General features: G+C 37.4%; 1 protein-coding gene across 4 annotated transcripts in view; it reads right to left on the bottom strand.

Annotated features, from left to right (window-relative positions):
- Positions 1 to 23,706, bottom strand: part of LOC137255993 (phosphatidylserine decarboxylase proenzyme, mitochondrial-like) — a 44,074-nt gene extending 20,368 nt beyond the window's left edge. Inside the window, exons 1-3 of one of the 4 annotated variants that reach the window (XM_067793650.1) lie at positions 23,647 to 23,706; positions 12,794 to 12,951; positions 11,537 to 11,685 (exon numbers count right to left, since the gene is read on the bottom strand). In XM_067793650.1, the coding sequence (XP_067649751.1) occupies positions 11,537 to 11,685; positions 12,794 to 12,951; positions 23,647 to 23,654 (315 nt within the window). In that variant the 5' untranslated portion in view covers positions 23,655 to 23,706. Of the gene's footprint in view, positions 1 to 4,607; positions 4,810 to 11,536; positions 11,686 to 12,793; positions 12,952 to 16,386; positions 16,462 to 23,646 lie in introns of those variants that run through there. The other 3 variants (XM_067793660.1, XM_067793641.1, XM_067793633.1) reach the window with 3 other exon arrangements.
- Between the last annotated feature and the right edge of the window lie 85 nt (positions 23,707 to 23,791).

Here is a 23,791-nt window from a genome sequence, read left to right as displayed (position 1 = left end):
AAACAGTATCATTAGATGTCAGTGATCAACACATCTTGCATAATTGCCAAAAACAAGCAAGAAAAATTAAATCTTTATAATAACTTTGAAGAAACATGCATATCCACACAAACAAGAATGTAAGCAAATATTGTTACATATTGTGAATTAATAACAACTGTCACGTTTAGAAGCACGTTATGTTTTCGCTGACAAAGTCCATATGGAAATTTCCAACTACTTGCATCAGGTTTCCAAGGAATGTCTATTATCAGACAGCTGGCCCGATATACAACCATATGTAACGCACTGACCTAGGACACCACTATCTACTCAACAAATCAAATTCATTTGATCAAAAGTTTGATGCCCCCAAATTCATACAAAAATGTACTATTTAGAATGAAACAGAACTTCAAAAATAATAATGATCCATGAACTGTAAAACATAAAGTTATGTATAGTATTCTGATCTAGTATAAATATCAACACTAGAATTAAAGGATGGTTACACAATTTGACAAATACTCAGGGGTTATTTGTGCTGTAAAGGTTAGTAATAAGAAGGTCCTTATTGAATAACATAAATCCATGCATCATCCCAATTGAACATCTAAGACCTGCATCAATTTAAATTATCCTCCCAAATTTTGCTGTAATGCTGGAATACTAATTACAGAGGTGATTAATCCTGATCCATCAGCCATGTTATTAGGTTATTGTTTTGGTGTTATTTTGTATCGAGATGCTACAAGCAACCCACCCTTTCCTTTTTAACTAACTGTAATATCTTCAATCAAATATTAAACTAAAACATTAAACTTGAAATTAAAATTTCCTTCTGTAGTTATGATGTTCAGGTCTTCAGGTTTCTTTAAGGATGCCTGCCTTGTCCCCCTATACACACAATACCCAGCCTCATCAGTATTGTAACCAATCTACATCCTCTGCTACACATGAAGATCCCCGGCCCCGTTGCATTGATCATTGCTCATGATCACTGGATTGTCCGATCCAGACACGATTATTTACAGACTGCCATCATACAGCTGGAATATTGCTGAGTGTGGTGTTAAACAAACAAAACAATACAATTCTTTCTTTCTTTCTATTAAAGAAAGCTTTCTCACCATGCAGAAAAACGCAGTTAAGTCCACATTAATCATAGAAATAGCAACATAAACATAATACCTTGCTACCGACACAGTAAAAATGGCAACAGAAGACTATGAAACTGCAATATTTTCATATCGCGAACTTTTACCTCTACTGCGCATATGCATTATGATCCCCGCATCTTTCAAATTTCCGAGCAATTATAAACTGCCTCACAAAGAAAAAGTATTGAATACGTTGAAACAATTACATTGTCCATTTCATATGAACAGAAAGTAAACTCAACAAATGTGCATGCAAGTACAATGATGATAAATGGCAACACAACAGAAACACTTTAGAAAGGGAATGAAACTTCTGTTCAAACTGGAAAATGGCAACATGTGGTCAAAACTACCTCTTCCATATATGCATGTGCAAAATTGAAGTTGCATTTTTTTTTATCCATTTTCAGTGAGTGAGTGAGTTTAGTTTTACTCCGCTTTTAGCAATATTCCAGCAATATCACGGCGGGGGACACCAGAAAATGGGTTTCACACATTGTACCCATGTGGGGAATCGAACCCGGGTCTTCGGCGTGACGAGCGAACGCTTTAACCACTAGGCTACCCCACCGCCCCTTATCCATTTTCAGGATTTGATGTTTTTACTGTTTCAGTAGCAAGGTATTATGTTTATGTTGCTATTTCCACGATTAATGTGGACTTTCCTGTGCTTTTCTGCTCTGAGGGAAAGTTTTCTTTGGTAGGCATGATGACCATCTCCGCATCTGCCCAGAGAGTCACACATTCTTAGTTCCTAGCCTCCTTACATTAAAAGAAGTTAAAGATGGTACTTCCTGTTAACTTTCCATACACTCAGCATTATGGGGATCAGAAAAGAAAAGGATAAGATTATCTTCAAATATCTATCATAACGCTCACATAATCAATGAAAACAACTGTCACAAACTAAACAATCCACAAAACAAATACTGTCATGATCAAAAAGAATCATTGAAATTACTGATTTTGTAGCGATTCTTGAAGGCATTTAGTAGTTGGTCAATATATAAGACAAGTATATGGAGCTACTTCTTGCCCCTTCTTCAGGTAATTAAAGACAGATATAAAAAAACATAGTATGTATACCAGAATTTAGGGGAAGCCAGAGATGTACATGTATATACTATCAGCCCTATAGCCCTATAGTTAATGTGGCTAATTGTTTTAAGTATCCAACGTCCCAGTCAATTGCTTCAGTTGCATGAGCACTGGACAGAAAACAATTAGCCTGCCATAGTGACATTACTAGTTCTCCTTTAAGAATTATGCGACTCATTCCTAAAATATTCCAGAACAAATGTTTTCACAAAATGATTAAAAGTTTTTTAACAAGAGTAAAAATGTTTAATAAGTGTTGATGGCCTCATACATAACATCACATTATTCCATGACCAAGGCATGGCATAACTACAAGTGCACTAGATAACACCTTCAGGACAACCAATAGGCGCACATGTCCTCAATGTCCTTGACATTTGGAGCTATCAGGAAACTTCCCTCAGGGGCATGGACACCTTAGCAAGTGGGCAGGGACATATGGCACAATAGGGACCTTCTCAATAATTCTTGCACATGGTCAAATTTTGACAGGTTTCTCACTACTTTCTCATTGTGAGATTATTAATATGAATCCCTGATGATTTATTTGTTCTAAAAGAATAGCAGTTTTCGTTTTTAATGAATAATACTTATCAGTTTCAGTTGGCCTAACAAAGGAATGGATGTTTTTGAGATGTTCCCTCGCCTTGCCGGCAGGGCTGACTATCTCTGGAGCAGGGAGTGATTGTGACTACCAACACCTGATTTCATGTATGTTACAGTTTCAGACACAAGGTTAAAAATGTACATATGTCTACTGGTCCAAGACACATAAGTCTCACCAAGTCTGGTATTTTCCGACAATTAAGTCATTGATGGACAGATGTCTTCAAGTTTCCTGCTGTTAAAATACTCTTATCCATCTCATACCTCACCCCCAACTCTCCACAAGTTGACCATCTGATCCACGCAAAGATACATTCTCTTAGTCACACATCCTCTCACGAATTACCCATCCTCTCCGCAATCATAGACCTTCTCCCAACTCATCCATCTACTAACCAACTCATCCATCCACTGAACCATCTACTCACATACTCATCCATCCACTGAACCACCTTCTCCCACCTCATTCATCCACTGAACCACCTTCTCCCAACTCATCCATCCACTGAACCACCTTCTCCCAACTCATCCATCTACTCACCAACTCATCCATCCACTGAACCACCTTCTCCCACACCCACATCTCAACAATTCATTCACCTTCTCAACACTTGACCATTAAACAAGTCTTCATGTGACAGTGTTAATGCATGAGTTGTCATCTAAGTGATATGTCAGGTACAAAATGTTATCACTGCAGTCTAAAAACATGCACAAAACATGACCCTGTCAGTGTTAAAAGATGCATGACATGTGACCCAGAGTTTGAATCATGAATGACATATGGTTCTGATAGTCTTATACATGCATGACATGTGACCCTGAGTGTTAAATCATGCAGGGCACATGGTCTTCACAGTGTTACGTGATGATTAAGAAACTGTTACATCATTCATGGCAAGTGATTTGGACTGTTATACCATTAATAGCACATGATTCTATGATATCATGCATGGCGCACGGTTCAGACAGTGTTATACAATGAATAACGCATGTCAGACACAGTGTTATACCATGAATGACATGGCTCAGTAAGTGTTACACCAGTCAGACAGTGTTATACCATGCCTGATAGATGATTCTGACAGTGTTTTACAATGCATGACACATGAGTCAGTGTTATACCATAAATGTCAGACACAGGTCAGACAGTGTTATACCATGTATGACAAGGGTCAGATAGTGTTACACCATGCATGATAGATGATTCTGACAGTGTTATACCATGAATGACGCATGAGTCAGTGTTATACAATGCATGACACGTGAGTCAGTGTTATACCATGAATGTCATTATGACACTGGTCAGACAGTGTTATACCATGCACGACAAGGGTCAGACAGTATTACACTATGCCTGATAGATGATTCTGACAGTGTTATACCATGAATGACGCATGAGTCAAAGTGTTAATCATATGTATTCATATATATTAGCTTAGACATGTCCTATATATGTCCCACTCACTCCACCAATCAGACAAATGTTAAGGTTGCTGAAACTTATTTCACTGTCACTGTCAGTAACAAATATACCTTCGATAGTCAAACAGCTACATTTGTCATATTTCTCAAATCAACCACGGATGTATCTGGGATGACAAACTATCCAATATATTTCTATCTCAGTCCACACCCTAATAATAACTCAAAGTTAAGAACACACCCATAACATACACCACTTAGTTTTACTGTCACAAGATTCTGTCACAATCGACAGAATACCAATTCAATCATATTCCTTTCAATACATTTGGTACTTACACATAAAGATCAAAATGGCCCTTGACCATTTGCTTTAAGAAATCAAGGTCCATTTTGATGGAGCTGGGATGCAGTTCTCTGGAATGATGCTTAGAGGATGGAATGGAATAACTGCTGCTGAAGCTGGTGGAAAATAGAACGGCAGAACCGACCCAGCTTCATTCACAAATTTATGCCATGTTTAGTATGCCGAACAGTTACTGCTGGGACTCTTTCAACTCTAAGGGCTAATGTGCACAAGATAGTCATAGTATTGATTATTTGCCAGCAGTTGGGGGGTTAATCAGAGTAAGACAGCCTGCTCAGAAGTTACCACTGTTAAACATGATATGAGAAAAGCTGCATTGGCTGGGCTTTCTCAGCTGATGTGGAATAGTTCATTATCGCTGAGGTAGGACGGGTTGTGGGGACTAAGAGCATGGCTATCAGGAAGAAAGGCCAGTAGACTTTCTAACAGTTTGTGAACCATAATATTTTCCCATACAACAAGGCATGGTTATTCTGCTGATATGATATTTAGGTTCAGCTCCCTTTACATTCTAATTACTATCAAATGTATATGTTTTCAGGCACAAAGTATCAATAAAGACAAACATGGAATATAATGGGCATTTTTTCACAAAGCACTAAGGTGAATGTAAGTCACTAAGGTAACCTTAGTACGATGTTACAGAATGGGAGTTGAGGTTAACCTTAATAATGGCTGCTTCGTGAAAGGAGCCCTTGGTACGTAGAAAACATGGTGTGATCACACAATATGAAACAAATTTTGGTAAAAAATACTGTAACATTATTAACATGTGAGGAATTTGTTCAAGCAATGACAACAGAAAATCACTGCAGGCTAATTAAATTGATGCAAGGGAATGTCTTATCTTACTATAAAATCCTTGACGTTTTATAACTATTTTGTTGCAGAAAAACTAGTTCTGTAGTCAACAGATGTTGATGATTGGTAGAAAAGTAAGTCATCTTTCTACACACAGTTTGGGTAAAAACTGACAGTGAAAGCCAAACATTACTTGGTCATTTGACACTATGTTGATAAAAACCGTGAACAGTTACATGTAGTGTATTGTTGCACATAATAGAGAATCACAATTTTACTTTTAATTAAATATGGCTACTGCCATACAATAAGAAAAACTAATTAATATTAGTTATTTGAATTTCATTGACCGAGAACACTGACAAAAGTCAAATGAAAGTATGAGACTATTCTTTTCTAGATATCTCTTGTCTTTTACAATTTACAATTTTGTTAAGTACACTTTAAATATCTTTCTAGTTAAAATTTGTGAAAAGGATGGATTTTCAAATCTAAATAAAGTATGAATATGCAATGCTTTTGCAGAGAGGTAATCAAGTAAACATGAAGAAATTTCACATGTAAACATTACACCTTTTCTTGCTCATTGGCACGATGGTTAGTTGCCTCATCTGATATTCAGTCTACAAACTTGTTTGAGGAATTGGTTGTGTTAACTTTTGCTGGAGCACTTTCTGGATTTTCCTTGGACCCTCGGTTCCTTGCATGTCATATCACATTCCTGTTAATAGGCTTTACTTATATATTATTTGTCAAGTTGTTCAGAGAATATAAGTAGGCTGATGATGATATATTTTTAGCCAGTGTTGTACACAATATAGTAATAATGATAAGGCCACCTTTATATGGCACCATTCATAATTTATGAATAGGGGGCGTGATGGTGATTTTTATGGGAAAGCATGTACAATGTGAATGACCAACTGCCCCTAACATTTATGTACAATGTAAGTGACCCTCCTGCATGTCATGTACAAAATCAATGACCCCATATTTTTAAGCATAACGTTAAAATGTTATGTACGAAATCAATGACCCCATATTTTTAAGCATAACGTTAAAATGTTATGTACAAAATCAATGACCCCATATTTTTAAGCATAACGTTAAAATGTTATGTACAAAATTGCTGCCCTCACCCTGCTGCAACAGAAGAAAATGGGTGACACCCTCTCCCCAAATCATCGCACGCACACACTTAAGCTCCCTAATGCCTAGCTCCCAGACACATGAACATACTCACAGCAAACAACATATTAGACAGTATTAACCAAGATAACACAGGCTGCCTGTGAGGTGCTAGAAGGTGAATGGTCATGACTTATCCCACCGGGTACCCTTTTTCAACTTCGTGAACAGAGTCAAATTTGAACGGACCTACTTGTGTAAGGTGAGACCAGATGCGTCATGTGTTTTTCTCAGTAGTAAAGATGAAGGATTTACTTTTCATGACAGGTAAGTGTGAGGAAGGGCAAGAGTTTGTGGCCTACAGCACATGACTCATAGCCAACAAATACTGAAAAAAGAAGCATTTGTGGCTATGTTCCTTCATAAAACCAGAATTCCCGTCACGATATGGCTGCCGATGTGACATTAAATATTAACTCAATCACTCTTAAAAACAGAAATCTTCAAAGTAAGGAATCACTATTGCCATGTTGAGACCAGTGAAGTACTAAGTATAAACATGTGAGTTACAATGGTCCTATTGAGGTGTGCAAGATTTTGAAGAAGTGAGGTTTCACACAGTTTAACAAATACTTGAAAATCATCGTACGCTTAGCGTTTCATGTACTTCAGGCAGTGCTTTGAAACTGTCACAAGTCTGGAGTTTTACACAGTGTAGGCAGACGTTTGTAATTATTCAAAATGAACTCATCCAAACTGATGTTCAGTTCTGCAAATTTCTACTATGAATGTATGGACTTAAATCTCCTGGGACATCACTACAAAAAGATCTTAGCAATACCACTACAGAGGACACCAGATATGGGCTTCACACACTGTACCCATGTGGGGAACTGAACCCAAAACTTCAGTATAATGAGCAACCACTTTAACCATTAAGCTACCCCACATCCCCCAAACCATAAAATTATAAATGTAGACACTAAGAGTGTTTCTGAACAATTAATAGGATGTTTTCAAAGACCACTTCAGACGAGCATGTAAAAACTTTGTCAGAAAGACATTAGTTACCATAATTAACCAATCGTGTTGTAAGAGTCATGAATACTGTGTCCTACTTTCAAATGTTTCAGTGTAACCAGTAGCAGTTATATCTGTGCTACACTGATGTCACCTGAATTGTTTACGACAGGTGCCCACATCTGTTGCAAGTTCTGAAGTGTATATGGAAGACATATATACCAAACGTATAATCTATGTGACAAGAAGAATCATTTATCCATCATAGAGTATAATAATAACGATAATAATTCATTTATATTGCATCTTGTATCCATCTGACCAGTTGCTCAAAGGATACTGTAATCAGAGTCTAATTATTATTACCCCTGATAACAGAAGCTGCCTGATAGGCGCTAGAAGGTTATAGTCACATGATTTTATTCAGCAGGTACCCATTTTCTGCTGGGTGAACTGAGGCAATTTTGAACAAACTTACTTGCTTAAGGTGATACCACATGTATCAGATGTGCTTTGTTGTGGGACAGGACTGTGACATTTTGTGTTACAGAAGGTAGGAAATGATAAATGGAAGGCCATAAGTAAATGCTATTAGCATCACAACTGATTATGGATAGTTGAGTGAGTTCGTAAGTTTAAAGTATGTTCTGCGACTTGCAATAACAATGTGTATTAACATTGAGGTCAGAAATTGTGTCCAAACTCCACTGTGTTTTAACAGACATTTCCTGACATTCTTTGTATAATTTTAATCAAGGTGTTCCAGTAAGTTCATGCACATTACAAGGAAAGACACATTTTATTACTACATAGACCTTGAATATCAATTATTTGGAATAAGGGCCATCATTTGGTATCTAGCAATTACAGGAATGACGTGAGGAATCTAAATGATCAATATTGGGTATCACAGAAGGGAGATAACTCATAATAGTCATTGGTGGTAACCACCACACATATGCTACAGTTATCAGCAGTTAAACGTGTGAGGGCCATAGGTATGCCCCGGAAGGGGTCAACACAAGCCAAGATTGCAAGAACCTTTGGCTGACAGAGGACAGACCAAGAAGTGGAGACTGCAAGTAACAACACCAGGTGCAGACGGCATTTGAGGATGTTACCCCTAAGAGACTGTTTCCAGACGGTAATGTCATCAGCAGTGAATTCTCTTGATCACCCTGTCAGACCCTTCAAAGGACAGGTGTTGATCCATGAACACTGAAGTCACAGGCTGCGTTGGGCCCATGTTGTTCGTTGTTGGCAATGAGAACAGGAATAATGAAAGTTCTACTGTGGCCAGCATGTTCTCCAGATATGTCCCTGATCTAGCACATGTGGGGTGCACTAGAGAGACATGCGCAGAAATGCACCAACCTACCACAGAATAGACAACAACTTGCACTAGCCCTTCAGGATGAATGGCTTTGCATATCACATGACCTTGTCTGAAGTCTGACATCTTCCGATAGGAAGAGGCTGCATGCCTGGCAAGGGACATACAGGATACTAAAGTGATGGTAGTGAACATTCATTGTGTGTAACTCAGTACCTGCTTATCCTCTATGTGATAACTCAGTACCTGCTTATCCTCTATGTGATAACTAAGTACCTGCTTATCCTCTATGTGATAACTCAGTATCCCCTTATCCTCTATGTGATAACTAAGTACCTGCTTATGGTCTATGTGATAACTCAGTACCTCCATATCCTCTATGTGATAACTCAGTATCTGCTTATCTGCTATATGATAACTCAGTACCTGCTTATGCTCTATGTGATTGAAAACTGGCTTTCAGGATGCCACATTTCTGTAGTATGTGTGTGATGTTCAGCTCAGGTTGAGTAAAGATGTTGTTAACAGCACTGTATTATGTTTGTGTGTCCACGTACACTGGGTCAATTGATAATGACCTGTTGAAACCGTGTATACCTTCTTTTGCCAGTCAGCATATTTCATCAAATTTGTTATCCAATGCATAAAGCTGTGCTGAATATTACAATTTCCTGTGGAGCTCAGTCATGTGTTATGTTCTGCACAGTTCACTGTACACATTACCATTACATCTACTTAAAACATAGCATATATACCATTCAGAAACACCAACTCATCACAAGCAAATTACAGTAATATGAAAGAATGGATGAAGAGAGATGAATTTTTGTTTCCAAAAAGAATAATTAAAAATCATTCATGAAAGCATAATATGGTTTTTCATGTGGACTTTTCATTAGTTTTTGATGGCTTGTCAGGAGTTAACATGATGTGTATAGCCACAAAAATTTGAACAAATACGGTAAACAGCTGTTAGTGAGTAAAATTTGTTTTATGCAGCTTTTAGCAATATTCCAACAATATCACACTGGGGGACCCAAGAAATGGGCTTCACACATTATACCCATACGTGTGGGCTTGAACTCAGATCTTCGGCATGATGAGTGAACACTTTACCTTCCAGGCCACTGGGACCTATTTTAACATGGATCAGACCATATGGTATTGTCACATGAAGAAAGACAGAACGACGCCAAGGTTTGTTTTGTTTGTATGACAGCAGCTTGTAAAAATCACTCTGGATCAGACAAGTCAATGACAGAGTAGCAGTCATCCAAGCAGTGTGGATACCACGAGATGATATCAACCAAACGATAAGGCTTGAATCATTGATTGTTGAATTTTTTAGACAAAAATGGCTGAATCATAATATTGTTGATATTGTGTTTGAAATCTTGTACAGCAAGCAAACTATCTACATGACATACAAACAAGAATACAATGAATTGATGGATTTGTGAACTGATGTGCAACCTGTTGCTGTAACATTGTTTATCATTGTTAAATGTATGTACATGCATACACGACACTAAATGACCTTCTATGTAATACCATTTTTATTAAACGAGTTAATGATTTGGTATCAAATGAGTAAAAGTGAGTTAGATACTAAATCTTTAACGAGTTGAATAAAAATGGTATTTCACGGAAAAGAGTTCAGAATTCTGTTTATTACTCGCCAACATGAATTGAGAGAAATGAGACGAAATTGCCTACAGTGCGAGGACTCTTAGCTTTCTGCAAGTAAGGCAAGGTCTAGTAAAATTGCAACAGCGACATTAGGATTGTGACATCATAGGTCAAGTGGTATTACACTAGTGTAATACTGCTGTAAAAATATTACACTGCAGTATCTTCAATGGGCGAGTAATAAAGCTGTATGTAAATATGACCATTTTATGTTCCATATTTGCATTTAACCTGTACATTATGATGTAAACTTGTACCTCTAATGCTCTAGAACCGAAATGTAAGTCAAGTTCAGTTCAGTTCAGCTGTTAATCAAAAATCGAAACTAAACTGAATGTGTGTTTTATGCTGCTTTTAGCAATATTCCAGCAATGTCATGGTGTTGGACACCAGAAATGGGCTTCACACATTGTAGAAAGGTGGGGAATCCACCCCTGGTCCTTTGACCCTTGAAGGTCCTGGGGTAGAATAGGCCTTCAGCAACCCATGCTTGCCTTAAAAGGCGACTATGCTTGCTATAAGAGGCGACTAACAGGATCGGGTGGTCAGGCTCGCTGACTTGGTTGACACATGTCATCGGTTCCCAATTGACCAGGCCGATGCTCATGCTGTTGATCACTGGATTGTATAGTCCAGACTCGATTATTTACAGACCGCTGCCATATGGCTGGAATACTGCTGAGTGCAGCGTAAAACTAAAACTAAACACACTGTAAAAAAATCCAGTCTGGACAGGACAATCCAGTGACTGAGCAATCTATTGCATGACATGCAACGATTAAGTCAAAGAAGTTTACCGTTCATCACCTTTTGTGACAAGCATTTGTTGATGAAGATAAGTCTAATCTGGATCTTCAGAAGGGCCATCTGACACTGAACTAAAAGCAGTGGTCCACAAGTACAAGAGGACTGCTCAAAATATAGACGTACCTGCCAATCTTTGGCCAGTTTGATTTCGTCTTTCTGTACATGGAAGAACTGTCGATATCCTATATACAATGCTATTCCTGCCCCAGCAGGCAAAACGAACTGACGCCATCTTGATTTCGGAGAAGTAGAAGTGTTCACAGTGTTGCCTTCTGAAATGAAAATATATAGTTAGTACAGACATCCTCTAACTGTACCTACAACAGTCCATTTACCTCATCTAGAACACAGTTTTGAGATATATAATTTGCCTGAGCATAATATATGATGAAAATATTGAAATTGAGACACCTGCTGTTATCACCAAGATGAGAGCATGATCCTTGTCGTCATGAGTTCGTGAGTTTGTGAGTGAGTTCGTGAGTTCGTGAGTTAAACTGGTCAGTGAGTAAGTGAACGAGGAACCGCTTTTAGCAACATTTCAGCATTATCATGGCAGGGGACACCAGAAATAGGCCTCACACATTGTACCCATGTGGAGAATCGAACCATAGTCTTTGGCATGATGAAGACAATACTACTGTCCTGACTCAATACCAATCAGGAAATACAAGGGAATCTGTACAAAACTTGTTCTTGAAAGATCTCTGTTACTTTTCATGTTTTTTAATACATAAATGTAACTGATGTTATGCATTGACTGGTGCGTTTTTCGATACAGGAGTTTTAAATCAAAGTATAGTAAAACCTGTCTAAGCCAGCACCCCATGGGATCAAAATAAAATGTCTGTCTAGAGTGGGTGCCAGATTAGACAGTGACACCTTGACTCATTTTCAGACAATTGTATTTTCATGGTATAACCTAAGGAATATACTCACTTCAAGAATGATAGATTATGGGTCCCTTATTGGACTGCTCAAACCAATGCAAAATTAGACTGTGTTAATTATGTTAAAATGTCTTGATGGGACCGGAAAGTCATGCAGGAATATGGTACAGACATGTGCCAGATTGGACAATGTTTTCATGATCATAATATCGTTGTGGAATGGAGGGACCAAAATTTTATACCTTTATGCCAGTTTTGACAGTATGCCGAATTAGACAGGTGCAGCTGTTGGCAGGTTTCACTGTATTGTCTCATCCTTGTATCAATAATGTGCTGAGCTATCATTTCACCAAAAGAAAAACTGATATAATGTATTCAAACACCGACTCACTAAATTATAAGCACTTTGCCCAAGGACTAGAACAAGAACACCTTGATTCATTTTCAGACATTTGTGTTCTTGTGGTGCAACATTCAGGAATATACTCACTTGAAGAATAAGAATTTGCATAGATGATGTTGAGGGTGGATGATCTCCCTTGTTTATTTGATATCACATGACCTATCCTTAATGGCTGAAGGTGCCGGATCATGTGACAGTGAAAAACACAGGCACCCCCTGGTGGTAGAAGACGGCAACTGATATACCTGAAACAAAATGGCACTTTGTACACAAGAAAATGTCTTTGACCTGCCAGAGTTAACTCCTTTTAGTCAGGCATCTTGAGACAAATGACCAGATTTGTCTGTTAACTCACAAGTAGTCACTGAAATGAACATACTTTACAGAAAAAAAATAGTTCATTATAACAAAAAAATACACCGACATTGAAAAGGAACCCTGAGACTTTCGTCATTTCCGAACAGACTTGCATGGGCCTCCTTGGATATGTGTTTTTAGGGGGTGTTTGACACACTAAATGTTTGTAAATCACATTCCTTTATACCATGTTTATAACATGCTGATATAACTAATGTATTTTTTCCCAGACATTTGTTACTGGTTAGCTGTAACAATCTACAGTTATAATAAACTAAAATTAGCTGTTCACTTGAGTTCATCATAAGTGTAGTCTACCACATCTGATTCTCTTCCATTGCACTGAATCAACTCACGCTTAATCTGATGGAGGGATAAGAAGGATGGGTCATTTCTAACAATAGTGGGGTCAATAAAGCAAGGACATATTCAAAATATCAAAATATAACTTAGACTACACCTCTCCAGTAGATTTGGACTGTGGTTCCCAAATAAGAAAACAATCCTTTCCAATGTGTAATAGTAATTGACTGGACAAAATTTCTCTATGGTTTTTTATAGTTCAAACAATGTTAACTGAAACAACTTTTCAAAGCTAAAAAAACTGGAATTTAACTTTGCACAGCACGTATCCTTCGGAAAAAGCTGTTTCCAAATTTGAAAGTATTGTTAACAATACTTTTCAAGACATTGCTTAAACAAACATTTCTAAATTAAAATCTTCAATATGCCGTAATTCTTGAAAAACAATTACTTTAGTAAAAATTTCTACAGCACATATCCTTTAGGCTAAAAAGGTGCTCCCTTAACTTGAAAATAATCCGAACAATAGTTTTCATGTTATTGGATGAACAAAAATGTCTTTGGATGAATGGATGGGAGTACCGTCATGACGATTCCTAAATTTTTATGCCTAGGGCACACATGGCAGAGGTTAATTGCGTTGTAAAATAACATTCATGCTTTTCTGAATGTGATAAAATATTACCAACATCATGATGCATAAATATCTAATAAATATTTATATTTATAGTTTCGCATGAAATTAGAGATGCTTTGATAATTTTCACTTTCATGTTACATGTAGGCAAAATTATGCATCAGTTATCAAAATATTCTTTATTACATGTATAAATTTACGCAATAAATGAAAATCCTTGATTAATATTGATTTGTCATTTTTCAGATATTTTCATACATTAATTATCATTAATTATCATTAATGTATATTTTAAGTTTTTTTCTCCCAAGTGACACAGGCAGACACTCTAAAAATCTATTGATGCAATAGCAGAAAGTAAATTATCATCTTTCATGCGAACATATATGTATATGGGCAGATATACAAACTCCCAACAAAATCTTAAATCTATTGATGCAATAGCATATTGTGTGTGTGTGTGTATGTATGAGTATGTATGTATGTATGTATGTATGTATGTATGTATGTATGTATGTATGTATGTATGTATGTATGTATGTATGTATGTATGTATGTATGTATGTATGTATGTATGTATGTATGAATGCATGCATGCATGCATGCATGCATGTATGTATGTAAAAGAATTATCTTACCTTAGTATTTTGTACTGGGTCAGTACCATGGTACAGTATATATTAGTGCCAAACTTTCCATGTTTTTTCAGTTTTGATGTCTGCAGATGTACAGATAAGCTGCACATCTGTGTAAATTATGCCAATATCTATGTGAAAACTCAATTCCTATAACGTCTGTTGCTAACAAGTATGCTTGAGTCCACTAATGTGATCTTAAATGTGCACACACAAAAATTATAAATCTCAGCTAGTGTATATAGATGGTGCATAGATGAAATACCTGAAGTATACTGAGAGGTACTATTTCACCACACACAACAAAACTTGTCTTCCTTATCTTTTCTCATTTTACAGATGAAATGTAATTAAAAAACACATTAACTAACATTTAAACTTTATGTTATTTTACAGAGAAAAGAAAAATGACAACATACGGAAATTTGTTTGAGTGAGTGAGGTGGGTACAATTTATTTGGTTACCTAATAAGGAATATGAGGATATCCAATGAAGATGAACACAAGTGAGTACATAACTCAGTGACCCACAAAGTTATCTGAAACTCTGTGTCTGACAATGAAATCAAACTGCCATCATGAAACAAAAAATGTCCACACTCTTTTATGTTAAGTGTCTGTGTGCTACAGTGACAGGACCATTAGCAGAGAAAATAAGCAGGAAGACAAAGTTAGTAATGACAATGTCAAATGTTACATTGTTCTTCACATACTAGCATGTTTGTATCAACAACAGACTGCCAGGGTGCTTCCACGGGATGATTTTCATTTGAAGTCAAACTTGTTGCAGTGGAAGCACAAAATATATCTTACTCAGAAAATCCCAAACTACCAAAAGGCAACAGTTCTCAACCATACCTATACTTGTGCAAAGTTTGGTGAAAATATTTTGAAGGCTTTCGATGTTCTGCAAACAGATTTGCACCTTAAAAAATACCTTCCGCAAAACATGTTTATCTGGGGACAAAAATCCAAACTGAAATCAGAGTAAATTATCCTAAACAGGAGAGCAAAATTATTCTTTGTACTAATTTATTGTAGGATTTGATTTAAAAAATCTGAAACCTATTTGCACCTGACAAAAACTGGTTGCATCTGTTGTTCGACAGAAAATAATATACATTTTTTACAGGTTTGTATAATCAATGATTTTGAATATCAACAAAATTATTCTGGGTCTGATAATACCACTGCATATAACTACATAAAACTTCAGGACATGAAGAATAATGGTGACTCTTTCAAACACTGTTCATGTAGTGATCACAGTCTCCGCTACATGCCAGTTAATTATCATTTTGTTTCCAGATCACATATTCTTTTTCTAACAACAAATGTAAACCTGCAAGAAGCTATAAACAGAAGGTTGCCTTTTTCAGTTTAAGGATGCACCAGTGGAAGTGTATTAAATGTTTAAATAGGCTATTGTTTGTTGGTTTGACCGACTCCACTGATGGATTTAAATCCATGCTCTAAGAATCAGGCACCTAATCGCTGGCACACAGTCTAAATGTAGCTTTAATACAAACACAACTAGGCATGCATAAAGTCCCAGTGTTGGTTTAATAAAAGCACAACTAGTAATGTATAAAATCTCCACAATGGTTCAATACATGCACAACTAGTTATGTATATTAACAATACTGACAAAGTATGGTTACAGGAGAGAATTAAGATCCTTCTTTTTCTGAGTAGTATACCATCCTTCATTTACTCACTCTACCAAATGAAATGTCGAACTAACGTACCATCCATCGCTCACCAAAGCAGAATGTCCTCTGCCTTCCACCGCAGACTACTGTCAAATATTCATGGACTAATGACCCAGTACAACATGATGATGAGTAATACACCACTTCAGGTTCTATACCACCTCCTCACTGCTGTAATCTCAAAAACACCATAACTCTCTTCACAGGAAAACTGGCAGAAAAACCTCTTACTTCTCAAACAGAGGTCTTTTATCGTGAGTTTTAATACCTCACTTCCTTCAACTTATTTGCATAATCAGAAGTAATATTGGATTTTAGGGCTACATTCAAAACAGTATTGTAAAACCATGCAATAAACATGATAACACCATTTTCCCTTTTTCTCCTTTTCTCGGTGACCAGACCAGACATTTCTTCGTGGATAAAAGATTACCTACCTGTATGTAGGTATGCTGGTTTGTGGAATATATACTGATATCTGCTACAAAGGGCCGCACACTGAAAAAGCATGTCTAGATCATATTCCGTGATACGAAGAAGTTAAACATGTGTTAAAATAATATACACCAACAAAAGGTGGTGATATTTGCATGAACCATTAGTATCTTTCCATTGGGAAAAGACAAAGAAAGCCTGTAACAGTTCTATTACAGTCATGTGAGTTTTAATTCCACAATTAAATACATATTTGAGTCAAGCTCCTCTCTGTAAACTTGCCTACTCGTCAAAAGAGCAGAATTTTCTGAAGGTGTTCTCAGGACAAGTAACATTCAAATATTATTTCAGAAAAACTTGAATTTCAGAATATTTACGGTAGGTCAGAACACTTAGCCATTTCCGAGACATTGTCTGCCATTCAGGATGTCGACAACAGGCTCATCCATATTACTTTGACATTCACATGTCCACTGGGACTAAGTTTGACTATGTAAGTCCTAGCTCTGAAATGTTTGCTTTTCTTAATTTATTTATTTTTACACCATATTCAGCAACATTTAAGTAATATTACCACATCTAGAAAATTCTGTAAATTATACTGAACAACAACAGCAAAACCACAACAACAACAGATTGGCAACTTGAAGAAATTTCCAGACACATCATGCTTGTTGTTAGAGGCAACTAACATGATCAGGTGGTCAGGTTCGCTGACACGGTTGACACGCCATCACATCCCACTTGCGTAGAATGATGCTCATCCTGTTGATCACTGGATTGTCTGGTTCAAGCTTGATTGTTTACAGAAAGCAGTTCTATAGCTGGAATATTGCTTTATCAGCATTAAACAACAAATCAGCCCAAAACTCACCCAGTGAGTGAGTGTGTTACGTTTTATGCTGCCTCTAGCAATATTCTACCAGAATCATGGTGGGGGACACCAGATATAGGCTTCAGACATTCTACCCATGTGGGGATTTGAACCAGGGTCTTCAGCATGACAAGTCAATGCTTAAACCACCAAGCTACACCACTGCCCCACTATCCACCCACGCCAAATATGACATAATAAACAATTACCCATAACACCCTCTCTTAACCACCCAGCAGTGCCACACAGGTTTTATTACAAACAGAGCATGACTTTTATAACCAAGCACAGTAGATGTATTCCTGAGCAATGACCCACAGAATCATCACTCAGTGAAGTCACAGCTGTTACCATGGTTATTCAATATTGGGCACATCCATCATAAATAGCAGCATGCAAATGAAAACAAGATACATTTTCTCTGTGGTGTTGGCAAAATCTGGGTCAGAACTGACCTTCAGCCCTAGCGCTTGTCACAGGAGGAGACAACTGGATCAGGTGGTCAGGCTTACTGACTTGGTTGATGCATGTCACCATTATCAAAATGATGGAGAATGATGTTCATTATGTCAGTCACTACACTTTGGATTCCAAACATTCTAATTTGAAGATAGTCTGTCATACAGACCCTAAAGCAAATATATCCAAGAAAGCCCACACAAGTCTAGAAAATGTGGCAAGTCTAGATTACTTTAGCTTCTGAAAACGACGAAAGTCTGAGGGCTCCATTTCAGTATATCATTTTTCTTTCACTATGAAGTTTTTTGGAGTATGTTCATTTCAGAGACTAGATGTTAGGCTTATTTACAGACAGCCATCAGAGAATTTGAATAATGCTGAGTGTGGCATATGGCAACAAACAAAAATGAATAACAGTTAACGACATGCATCCATTATTGTTGTCACTGTGCGTGAGAGGCTTTTGCTGAATCTGTCATCAGTACTTGTCTTGTATGCCTCAACAAAAACCCTATTTTGTGTGCGTGCGTGCGTGCGTGCGTGCGTGCGTGCGTGCGTGCGTGCGTGCGTGCGTGCGTGCGTGCGTGCGTGCGTGCGTGCGTGCGTGCGTGCGTGCGTGCGTGCGTGCGTGCGTGCGTGCGTGAGAGCTGCATAAGGCATCAGGCTAGTAATCCAGTGAGCTTGGAGGTGCCAGGACCGAGCCCACCCGTGACCAGGTGTAAAATCTTTGGAGTCATTTTTTGTGTGCAGACTCTTTCAGTGTTGTCACAACCCCTAGTGTACAGTACACAACCTTCTGCACTTTCATGAACCCACGAATCTGTTGGTATATGACCAGATGGTGGCCTAATGAATATGTGCAATCACCTAGTTGCGGGTACAGCAACGTGCAGTAAACTTGGACAGATGTACTGTGACTATGAGTCCCAGTCCACCCAACTGTGAAGGGGTACCTCGTAAGGATGGGAAAGCCACATTAACTCGGTGAGCCTAGTAGGTTGCAAGAGGTTTATGATCCCCAGGGAGTTGACACAGAAAATATGATGTGCTGTTGTGATGGACATCCACTGATCAAGGGAAAATCAAAGCACCTTTTAGCAACTGAACTGGATATCGACACTATACAAATGTTAGCAGAATAATAAATATTTTTCGAAAACCGACATTTTATCAATTTTATGTAAGTTCATGTTCATGACTAAATACATGTAAGTTTCATCCATGACTACCACTCCCCCTCCACAATATATGACAAGACCCCGGTAATGAAAACCACCCGATGGATTACCTTCAACTGGTCAAATATATGTATTGAGAGATACATAAACCAAATGTCTAGATAAGCTGTGTATTTGAGTAAAATATGCTTTGAAATTTCCAAAACATGCACTAAAATATATTTGTATTTCTAATACATAATCGAAATTACAGAAACACTTTGGTAAAATACTTACTTGCATACCCTGTCTTATCGGCTAGATGCATAACAGGAAGTAGCTAAGTGTCATATCTTACGATTGAATCAGGTAAATTAACGAATGAATTTCACAATGTAACTATACACTTTATGAATTGCAGAAAGAAACAATCACGCAAACACAGTTACTTATGTTTGTAACACTCATTCTGATCAGTTCTTCTGGAAATATAATCCAATGAAATCACTCATCTTCTTGAAAAGCCTAAGAATATATTTTTTTTCAACAGAGATGGCCACACAGAAATCGTGTGTATATTTGTCTTCTAAATCATAATCTCACAATAAGACTTAGGTATTTATCACTGTTCGGAATCGATCTTTTGAAAATTGTGCCACTGCAAAAGAAACTAACAACAAATTTATTGGAAACTGTTTTGAATCGGTGACCGCCAACAGATTGTTGACAGAATCGCTGTCACTGCTGTCACTCACACACCAGTGAAGAAACTTGGCAGCAACAGGCTTTCAAAACAGACTCAGGATGCATGGAAAATTAAGATTCCACAGTTATCTTTTAACAGACAATCTGATGAAACGAGACTATACTGCAGCTAACAGAGCCAGTTAAAAATGACATTTATACAACATGCACGTATTTCAATTTGGTCTACATGTGAAATAAGGTAACTTAAAACTTCACATTTGTTGTATTTCTCTTTAAACAACAACCATGTTAATTTGGGTTGGATATTGCCAAAATTTTTTGTACTGTGATATATTGTGATATGTGTCAGCGTACTGCAATATGTATTGCAATATATTGTGAAAGTGTAACACATGAGTTAAGGCAATCACATTACTGTTTCTTTCTTTTCAAACAATACCAATGACCAGTGTCATGACTCGGATGTGATTGTACAAGAGATATCAATTGAAAAAGTTTCTAAATTGAAGGCTCCATTCTAAAGTTTCCATTTGGAGAAAAATCATCTGCAGCATCCACTATTTTGGTTTGTTTATCAATACAAGTGCCGGTACCAATCTATTTTTTTTTTATCGATTATTTTTATTCATCACAAGTTATGGAAATGCAATCATACAAGCAATAAATATTCCCAAAACTATTAATGCATAAAGATGTACAGGAAATACCAACATTTTTCACTACAACATGGAAATGCCCATCGTATCTGGTGAGGCAGTTCACAAAAAGTGTACTGCAATACATGTATATCATATCGAGAATTGTAGACTGCAGTATCAGGCCCCCCTAAGTAATTGAAGGAATTACAGCAAATTTGAAGGAATTGCATCTCAAATGCAAACAAACGCAGCCCACTCGCAAAACAATTGCAGTCATATGGGTAATTTAGCGGTAATAACAGAAACACATCGGCCATATCGGAAGCAATGTCGGTAATACTGGAAACACGGTTCAAACATTTGTTTAGATTACTGACAATTAGAAAATACCCACATTTTAAAAAAAGATGGTAGGTATCGGAATATTTGTGTACCCACTGAAGGTAAGTATTAAAGTAATAAAAGCCAACTATGACCCAAACATAACAGACATAATGGTAAAATACCCAGATTGCAAAACGGTTATCTAACGCTCGGCATGTACTAAAGCCTTAGAGCTTGATCATCAGTAACTAAATATCACTCCATCGCTTCTGTCACTGTCATGTCGACAACATTGTTGTTGACTAACGGAGCTAGACTAGTAGTGCATTCGTCAAATTGCGATGTTTGTAGTGTAACTGTAACGAACTGCCCACTCCCAAGCCAAAGTAAGGGTTTGGGAAGGTTAGGGGCCAAAATAGCCTACAGAGCCTCCGGGGTAGGGTTAGGGATAAGTTACAGGCGAGGATATTAGCGCTGTTATTAAAGGGGCACTGATGCGGAGCATTTTCCGTGGACTGGTGTAAACTTTTGTTATTGTTTTTCTCCCGTGAGCACCCGGATGATATCCCAGAATTCGTGACTGGTTCGTGACCTCTGCTGCGCAGTCCGTAAGCGCAATTGATAGTTTAATTATAGACATATAAACTGAGGTGAAGTCAATTGTACTTCATTACAAATGTATTATGAAAACAAATGAAACACTTTGAAGGTTAATCATCTGCCAGTGGTAGAGATGGTAAAAAACTATTAGGACGGAAAAATAACGAAGCCAATGTACGTCTCTATATTTTGTCTCATAACCCTAATTAGTTTATTGTCATATTTGTATGATTCTAAAAATTGATAAAAGAACACACGATTTGCTTATACTCATAGTAAATTTCTAACATAACAGCAACATTTATACATTGTATAGATTGCCAATGTGGATCCTATTTCACACACATACGCGATCTAGTGTGTGTTTTCTGTCATACAGATTCTGCTGAATGCTACAACAAATAAATTAAAACAAAATGCAAATAATGAACGTAAAACAGACTAATTTTATAGCAACAGTGTCAGGCTACTACCTTGTTCAAGAATGTATCCATCAATATCCACGTAAAAGAAATCGTATTCCATTCATCTGCAGCTGGTAAATAATCCTGCTCTGTGTCGCGTGTCTTACAACTGTCTCATTTGCGAAAAAGTAACACATCGTTTCACGTCTTTCGTTGGTGAAAACTAGATAAACCTCTCATTGGTCTCCCAAGATAGCACACCTGGCAACTAATTGTATGATGTCCACTATTCTAAGTAATTTAGTTGACCAATATTGAGCAATCAATCAATCAACGCAAGGGTGGTTAATTCTTTGAAGGGAGGATGTTGTTTTTGCACTCACACTTTACGACAGGGTGTAGTCATATACACACACTGCCTTTTGACAAATCCGCTAGAAGAACAAAAGTAATTAATCAGTCAGTGTGTTATCGGTTAATCCTTTGATCGATGTTTGTTTTTGTAACTCAGCTGATAAACCCTCTTGCATCACTTACATGCACATATTACATAACATACAATACATTTGCCATTACAGACCTTAATTTATAATGTTGAGTATTTACTCCAGACAGGAGAAATGCCAAATGGGAACCTTTGTTGAGTAACCGAAGTGGTGTTGCTACTAATTATACCTGTTATAAATTGATGAATTGACCATCAAGAGAATGATGACAAATAACACTTGTAGGTTTACACCATCAAACGCGAGTTACAGCAAGGAAGATGTAATCTCTGTGTCGCATGCAGCCTGAAAACACTTATGGGCCGAAACTGTTTTGAGGATACCAACGGAATTTCGTTACATAAGGAATACACACAGGCATTTGCTGTGTACTTGGGTAAATAAGTGAAATAAGGGTTTTTTTTACGTCAGAAAATTTTCAGATTTCTCTACCAAAGCCAAGGTCATCGTTTTTTTGTTTACGAATTCAAATAAATCAACTGTGTGTTTTATTATCATAAATAATAAACCATTGTAGCTACCATAGCTACCAAAATTTACGTATGCTATTTGCTATCACAGCTCAACCAACACTCAAAACTACCTAAATATAAAGCTTTGCAATCTTCCGTACTGAAACAAATGGCTTGCTACGTGCCTGTAGACATCATATTTTCATGTAACATGATTAAATATCGAGGTTAAAAACACAGAAATAGGATCAAATTGGATCAGTAAGTATACCATCCAAGCATCTGAAAAGAACTACACTGCTGGGATATATGGTTACGATCAGACAAGGAATACCATGGATATTTTTAAACAAATGGCATGTGATGGGCATCCGGCCTCCTGACTGTTTAAGTGAAGAAATTTTGTTAATATGGACAGGAGCCCAGTTCCTTTGTCCGTCACGGTCGAAGGAGTGGGCGCTGACCAATTTGCGGTCTGCTTTCGTAATTAGACCGTTAGCGAGAAGCATTATTCGCTCCGCATCAGTGCCCCTTTAATGTTTATGACGTTTCAGACGTTTGTCATTAGGCATGATGAACTCGTGAAATAGTTGAGGAAGTTTGATCTACCAACTGTGTATCATTTAAAACATGTACGCAGACTATGTTTTCGAGATTAGTTGATGGTCATTGTCATACTCGATAGTCACAGAGTTAATGTTGTTCACTGTGATGCGTGCTAGTCAAACACATGTCTTACCTGAACATCGTTTTGTGCTTCTTGAGGACACGAGCTCGCCGCGAGAAGGGAGGCTACTCTAAATAACTGAGTGGCCTTTGGTGGATTGGTGTTAATCAGACCGTCTCGTTCATCGTGACGTACTGCACTCACAATCAATATTCCC

The sequence above is a fragment of the Haliotis asinina genome, chromosome 1 (genome assembly GCF_037392515.1).
Source record: "Haliotis asinina isolate JCU_RB_2024 chromosome 1, JCU_Hal_asi_v2, whole genome shotgun sequence".
NCBI classification, from domain to species: Eukaryota; Metazoa; Mollusca; class Gastropoda; order Lepetellida; family Haliotidae; genus Haliotis; species Haliotis asinina.
The sequence above is the reverse complement of the archived record's forward strand: the minus strand, read 5'-3'. Positions and strand labels throughout refer to the sequence as shown.